The sequence below is a fragment of the Rhincodon typus genome, chromosome 24 (assembly GCF_021869965.1).
Source record: "Rhincodon typus isolate 14 chromosome 24, sRhiTyp1.1, whole genome shotgun sequence".
Classification (NCBI taxonomy): domain Eukaryota; kingdom Metazoa; phylum Chordata; class Chondrichthyes; order Orectolobiformes; family Rhincodontidae; genus Rhincodon; species Rhincodon typus.
This window is the reverse complement of record NC_063355.1, coordinates 4,669,583-4,677,431: the sequence shown is the minus strand read 5'-3', so window position 1 is coordinate 4,677,431 and position 7,849 is coordinate 4,669,583. Positions and strand designations below refer to the sequence as shown.

At 47.2% G+C, this 7,849-nt stretch overlaps 1 protein-coding gene across 1 annotated transcript in view; it reads left to right on the top strand.

Annotated features, from left to right (window-relative positions):
• depdc5 (DEP domain containing 5, GATOR1 subcomplex subunit) overlaps nt 1–7,164 on the top strand; it is a 132,019-nt gene extending 124,855 nt beyond the window's left edge. The window contains exons 31-33 of the mRNA XM_048611691.1: nt 2,743–2,857; nt 5,370–5,959; nt 6,842–7,164. Coding sequence (XP_048467648.1) covers nt 2,743–2,857; nt 5,370–5,959; nt 6,842–7,164 — 1,028 coding nt within the window. The remainder of the gene's footprint in view (nt 1–2,742; nt 2,858–5,369; nt 5,960–6,841) is intronic.
• The last annotated feature ends 685 nt before the right edge of the window (nt 7,165–7,849 follow it).

The window sequence follows — 7,849 nt, the reverse complement described above, 5'->3', positions numbered from 1 at the left end:
GGTTCCCAAGCGGAATATGAGTTGCTGTTCCTGCAACCTTCGGGTGGTATCATTGTGGCTCTGCAGGAGGCCCAGGATGGACATGTCGTCTGAGGAATGGGAGGGGGAGTTGAAATGGTTCACGACTGGGAGGTGCAGTTGTTTATTGCGAACCAAGCATAGGTGTTCCGCAAAGTGGTCCCCGAGCCTCCGCTTGGTTTCCCCGATGTAGAGGAGGCCACAACGGGAACAGCGGATGCAGTATACCACATTAGCAGATGTGCACAAGCTTCAAAATCTCCCCTCCCCCTACCGCATCCCAAAACCAGCCCAGCTCGTCCCCGCCTCCCTAATCTGTCCTTCCTCCCACCTATTCCCTCCTCCCACCTCAAGCCGCACCCCCATTTCCTACCTACTAACCTCATCCCGCCCCCTTGACCTGTCCGTCCTCCCTGGACTGACCTATCCCCTCCCTACCTCCCCACCTACACTCACCTTTACTGGACCCATCCCCGCCTCTTTGACCTGTCTGTTTCCTCTCCACCTATCTTCTCCTCTATCCATCTTCTATCCACCTCCCCTTCTCTCCCTATTTATTTCAGAATCCCCTTCCCCTCCCCCATTTCTGATGAAGGGTCTAGGCCCGAAACATCAGCCTTCCTGCTCCTATGATGCTGCTTGGCCTGCTGTGTTCATCCAGCTCTACACCTTGTTATCTCAGATTTTCCAGCATCTGCAGTTCCTACTACCCCTTCGGTCCAACTCGTCCACACCAACCAGACATCTCAATCTGACCTAGTCCCATTTGCCAGCATTTGGCCCATATCCCTCTAAACTCTTCCTATACATTTACCCATCCAGATGCCTTTTAAATGTTGTAATGGAACCAGCCTCCACCACTTCCTCTGGCAGCTCATTCCATACACGCACCACCTTCTGTCCCTTAGGTCCCTTTTATATCTTTAACCTCTCACCTTAAACCTATACCATCTAGTTTTGGACTTCCCCACCCTGGGGAAAAGACCTTGGCTATTCATCTTATCCAGGACCCTCATGCTTTAGAAACCTCTACAATGTCACGCCTCAGTCTGTGATACTCCAGGGAAAATAGCCCCAGTCTATTCAGCCTCTTCCTATAGCTCAAACACTCTCGTCCCGGCAACATCCTTGTAAATCTTTTTTGCATCCTCTCAAGTTGAACAACATCCTTCCAACACAACGGTAACCAGAGTTGTATGCAGTATTTTAAAAGTGGCCTCACCTGTGACTCTAGTTTCAAGGAACTTTCAGACCCAATACACTGCCCCCCTCGGTCTTTTGTTTGGCAACACTCCCCAGTGTCCTAACATTAACTGTATAAGTCCATACCGAAATGCAACAACTAATATTTAACTAAATTAAACACCATCTGCCACTCCTTGGCCCATTGGTCCATCTGATCAAGGTCCCGTTGTACTCTGAGATAATCTTCTTCACTGTCGACTACACCACCCATTTTTGTGTCAACTGTAAACTTACTAACCATACCTCCTGTATTCATATCCAAACCCTCTGTCTCCTACCTTCAAGCTAATTTTGTATCCAGTTGGCTAACTCCCCCTGGATCCCATGTGATCTAACTAGTCTACCACACAGAATCTTGTCAAACGCTTTACTGGAGTCCGTATTGACAACATCCACCATCAATCCTCTCTGTCATCTCTACAAAAAAACTCAATTAAGTTAGTGAGACACGATTTCCCACGCACAAAGCAATGTTTATGATCCCTAATCAGTCCTTGCCTTTCTATATGCATGTAAATCCTGTCCCTCAGAATTCCCTCCAACAACTTGCCCACCACTAATGTCAGGCTCCCCAGTCTATAATACCCTGGTTTCTCCTTACCACCTTTCTTAAATAGTGGAACCACATTAGCCAACCTCCAGTTTCTAGCATCTCACCTGTGGCTGTCAATGATTCAAATATCTCAGCCAGGGGCCCAGCAATCTCTTCCCTAACTTTCAACAAAGTTCTGGGAAACACCTGATCAGGTCCTGGGGATTTTTCTACCTTTATATGTTTTTCGACCTCCAGCACCTACTCCTGTTTAATATGAACTCATCAAGACATCACTATTTGTTTCCCCAAGTTCCTTAGCTTCCGTGTCCTTCTCCACAGTAAATACTGATGCAAAATCTTTGTTTAGTGTCTCACCTATCTCCTGTGTACGTGAGTGTGTGTAAGCACATACCAAGATGACACCAAACACACACAAACACCCTACACACACACCCACACTTACTTACACACACACACACACCCATACACTCACACACACACATTCACATACACAATACTTACACACACATCTACACGTACACACTTTCTCTCTGTCTCTCTCACAAGCACACACACACTCTCACACATGCACACATATACACACAATTTCTCTCTCTCTCCCCACCCATATACACATACATATTCTCTCTCTCACACATTCTCTCACTCCCACACACACTCTCTCTCTCACACAGACACATACCCACACTCTGTGTCGCTCTCTCTCTCTCTCACTGTCACTCTGACACACTCACCTACTCACACACATACACACACACACACGCACACTCTCACACATACACACTTTCTCTCTCATACACACACATACACAGTTCTGAATATGCCAGCATTGGGGAGCAGTCTATCAGAGCCACAATTTGAGAAGCCTGACATTTGTGTTTCTCTGTGAGCTGTTGAGTTGTAGGTTTCTGCTCTTTCAGCAGGTGGCGACACTGCGGCCGAGCCCCCTTGCATTGTGAAGGAGGAGCAGCCATTGGATGGTCACACCAGGAGTAGAGAGCAGATAGCAGTGCGAACAGTAACACACCAGCATCCACAGTAAGCAGACCAGAGCTTTAAAAACACATCATCACAGGCTGGGTGAGTCTGAGTAGCTCACTCAGTTAAACCGAGATGTTTTCCAACTTGAGAAGGATGGACGCTACAATCTCCTTCAGTTAGTTAACCCTCTCTGGGGATGAGGTTGTGGTGGAGGAGGAGGAGGATATTAAGTTAAAAGGCTGTGAGATACTGTGCTTGCTGGTCCTCGTGATCAAAGTGAATGGGACTGAATGTGGTGAGAGGTGTATTATTGGTGAGCGATTAGATAGTGCCCAAATTTAACATGCTGTCCTGTGTCTTTTTAAAAAGCAAATCTCTCTGCATTTCTCCAATGATGAGAGTGAGAAGACTCCTAGTGGCTGTGCCCAGTCTCGCTCGGTACCACTTTGATGCTGTGAGGGATGATGGCCTCACAATCTGACCCCCTCCACCATCCCATTCTCCTCCATCTCACAGACTAACGTCCATTTACTGCCAATAATTTCACTCGGTCCTCTCCCTGTCTTGCCACTCCTCTGATTTTTATTGCGTTGCACTGTCCCTTCGTGGTCAGTGCTTGTAATTCATCACTTTGTGACACGGGTGGAGGTTTATTTTACAACAAAGAGCTGTGTTATGTTCTAATTTGTGACTTCCTGCCTGTCTTCTGTTCCTGAACCTGTGCCTGAGTATCCTTAGTGAGGGACCGTGTGGTTTCTACCAGTACCCTCAGAGGGAGGTGGGCACCATTGGGGCTGGGGTGCATTATCTCCCCCACAAACAAGATTTTGGTTTCGATCTCCCCCCATCATAGAGTCATAGAGTTATACAGCACAGAAAAAGAGCCTTAGCTCCAACTCGTCCATGCCGACCAGATATCCTACATTAATCTAAGTCCCATTTGCCAGCATTTGGCCCATATCCCTCTAAACCCTTGCTACTCATATACCCATCCAGATGCTTTTTAAATGTTGTAATTGTACCAGCCTCCACCACTTCCTCTGGCAGCTCATTCCATACACGCACCACCCTCTGCGTGAAAATGTTGCCCCTCAGGTCTATTTTAAATCTTTCCCCTCTCACCTTAAACCTATGCCCTCTACTTTTGGACTCCGCTACCCTGGGAAACAGACCTTGGGTATTCACCCTATCCATGCCCTTCATGATTTTATAAACCTCTATAATGTCACCCCCTCAGCCTCCGACACTCCGGGGAAAATAGCCCCAGTCTATTCAGCCTCTCCCTATAACTCAAACCCTCCAATCCTGGCAACATCCTTGTAAATCTTTTCTGAACCCTGTCAAGTTTAACAACATCTTTCCTATAGCAGGGAGACCAGAATTGAACATAGTATTCCAAAAGTGGCCTCACTAATGTCCTGTACAGCCACAACATGACCTCCCAACTCCTATACTCCATGCACTGACCATTAAAGACAAGCATGCCAAACATCATCTTCACTATCCTGTTTTCCTGCGACTCCACGTTCAAGAAATTATGAACTTGCACCCCAAAGTCTCTTTGTTCGGCAACACTCCCCAGGACCTTACTATTAAGTGTATAAGTCCTGTCCTGATTTGCTTTTCCAAAATGCAGCACCTCATATTTATCTCAATTAAACTCCATCTGCCACTTCTTGACCCATCAGCCCATCTGATTGCCCCCTTTACTGATTGTGTTTGTATTTTCGCTCTCCCCTTGGTGAGCACTGTTCAAAACTCTTTTAGTTTTTGTGAATTTGATGATTGGAATTACTTACTAAAAAGGAAGCTGGGTTTCTCCTGAGTGGAGAGTTGGGTCCTAGACAGGGAGAGAATCCAGAGGGGAAAGGTGGAAATGGGTGTTTGTGCTAAACCGTAGATTCACAATGCCTTAGAAGAAATGTTTGGGCTACAGTGAAAGTCAACCCAAGAAATTACTTTAAATTCGAACTGCAGCATTCAACCGTGAGGGCACAGGTACAAATAATTAGGCGGTGATTCTCAGACTGACATCAAGAAATTCTTCATCCTTAAAGGAATGGTCGACCCATTAAATAAACTGGTGGATAAAGCAATGAAAGGAATGAAAGAAATAGTTCAGAAATAAAAGTCCTGATTTTAACTGGACTTGTTCTATCCAGGATGGAAATCTCCCTTAGAGGATCGGAGACAGTTTGGATCCCAAAGTCTCATTAACCTTTGGGACGTTGGGTTCCAATTTCCTGTGACTAAAACCACATGGTGGTGGTTAAAATGGCAGCAGTGAAGAAGACCTTTAGAATGTATAGCTACAATATTAAACTCCAATTAAACAGACATAAATTCTTGTCCTGAAATATCTCCAAAATAAAGAACTAAAGGGCTGTGCTCAATTTAAATAGCAGTTTCTTTAGAATCATTGGGGTCTCCAGGGAGAGAGTTGGGGAAAGGTGGAGGGATGGGTGAAGGAAGGTGACGACTGAGGGATGGGGGATGGTAAAGGAGGGAAGGAAAGGCTGAGGGAGGAGTGAGTACTCGCTGTGCTGATATGTATCTTCCTTTCCAGCAGGGGCTGTTGTTTGGGAGTCTCCAGTGACCAGCTGTGGCTAGCCAAGACAGGTTCGGCTGCCATATTGGGCCCAACTGCTTCAACGCAGTACGGGTCAGCAGATCAAACCAGCACCCAATGGTGGGCAGACGTGGCCCTCTGCCCCTGCTCATCAATGGCTACGGATCTTGCCTATCCCTATCCAACCATGGGCTCACTCCAGCCAGCCTCCCCCACCAGGCCTTTTGAGTGCCAGATCCCAGGCAGCAGGTTTGAGAAGGTGATACTTTGCTGCCCGAGTGAAGACCGTCTCCATCAAGGTGCATGCAGCGGATCCCAGACGCAGCAAGTCTCTCTGCCAACAACGTTGGACCAACCGACCAACGCCAGTCCCTTCAGTGACTCCTGCCTCACGAACGAGTGGCCATCAGCCATTGGAGCGCAGCCAAAGGAGGGAACAGTGTCTACTGGGCAGCTGCCGAGATGCCTGCTGGTGTGCCCGGTTGTCATGGGGTATAGTGTGCTTGATGCCAGCCAGATCCACCCAGAGGGCGCTGTCTGCGACCATAATTGGCTAAAGGCATCACTGACCAACCCAACATGTTGCCGAGGTAACAGCCATGACCCTCCCTCCCCACCAAAGGGCCGAGTGGGTGAGTGTGTTCATTCTTTCTTGCATGGGTGATGTGCCAGGCAGAGGGAGAGAAGTCTCTGCTGGGTTTTTAATATGACTCATTGCAAAAATTTGTTCCTGAAAAAATCTTTATGTACGTCCCCGGTTACGAAGACAGTTCTGTACACTGTTTGCAAACAGACATGGGAATTTAGCATTCCCTGCCATTGCAAAAAAAAACCAAGGCATTTCTTGATTATATAGGACACTATTTGTGTACATTTGAGGCAGCAAAAGGGTCTGATAGCTGAACGGAAACCCCATTGTACTTTGGCAGGAGCGTCTGTGCTGTTTTAGACTGAATTCACCCTGTTTAATAGTGGGTTACTCAGGAGAAGGCCCGACTCCACAGAGAGGAACCTGCCTCACCCCCAGACATTGACTGTTCTTGGGGTAACATACCGCAGCACTGCCCCATACCCCCTCACCCTGCGTGTGATTGTATCAAGCGGAGACAGTGGCGTCACCAGGAACAAAACCAGTTCAGAATCCCATCAAGGATGTGCAACAGGGATTCACCAAACTAACTCCTGAGGTGGGTGGGTTGTCCAGTGAGAGAAGATTAAATTAGAATTAGGTTTATTGCCACATGTACTCACGTGAGTACAGTGAAAAGTTTACAAGTCGCCATTTAGAGTGCCATCCTAGGTACAAACATACCTAGATACACATTCTTAAGTACAAATTCATAGGAAAAAATTAGAAAAATAAAGAAATAAAAAGTCCATCATTACAGACCTTTGCACCATCTTAGGTAGAAAAGTACAAAATCATAGGAATGAATTCGAAAAATAAAGAAATAAAACGTTCAAAATAACAGCCCTTCCAACCCAGACCGTGCCAAGCCTCCCCTCCAGTCCGCACGGGGCCTCCCCTCCAGTCCGCACGGGGCCTCCCCTCCAGTCCGCACGGGGCTCCCCACCAGTCCGCACGGGGCCTCCCCTCCAGTCCGCACGGGGCCTCCCCTCCAGTCCGCACGGGGCTCCCCACCAGTCCGCACGGGGCCTCCCCTCCAGTCCGCACAGGGCGTCCCCTCCAGTCCGCACCAGGCCTTGCCTTCAAAGTGAGCTGGGGTTCACCTCGAAGCTCTTGAGGCCGGGAATCCACTCTGGATTCACCTCGAAACCTACAGATTGGGCCTAAATTCTCTAGCGTTCAGAAGACTGAGAGGTGATCTGATTCAAATGTGCAAAACCCTTAAAGGGATTGACAGGGTGGAGGTAGGGAGATGTTTCCCCTGGCATAGGGGGGCTTGGGTCGGAGAGTGTTGTCCAGACCTGTGGACTATAGTCACAGGAAAGTGAGTTGGCCATTTAGGATCAAGTTAAGGAGGAATGTCTTCACTCAGAGGGTAGTGAATGTTTCGAATTCTCTGTCCCAGGGAGAGTGGAGGCTGAGTCATTGAATATGTTCAAGACGGAGATCTATTAATTTTTAGAAATTAAATATACCGAGATATGGGAATAACGCAGGAGCTGATGTAGGAGATCAGCACAGTCATATTGAATAACAGAGACAGCTTGGAGGGCTGAATGACCAACTCCTCTCCTGTTCTTATTTCTTATGTTTTTATTTAACTAAAGTAGAGGGGAGAGTTGTTGTAGTTTACTTGGATTTCCAGAAAGCATTCAGTAATGTTGCACGGAAGAGACTGTTAGCTATAATTAAAGCAAGATTTGGTCAACAAGAGAAGGCAGGATGTAGGGATTCATGGATCTGCACTGAATTGGAAGGAATTGTCCAGTGCTGTCTCACAAGCATCAGCATTTATTAATGACATTGTTAATACAATAGAGAGCCAATTCTTCAGATTTACCAATGATGCAAT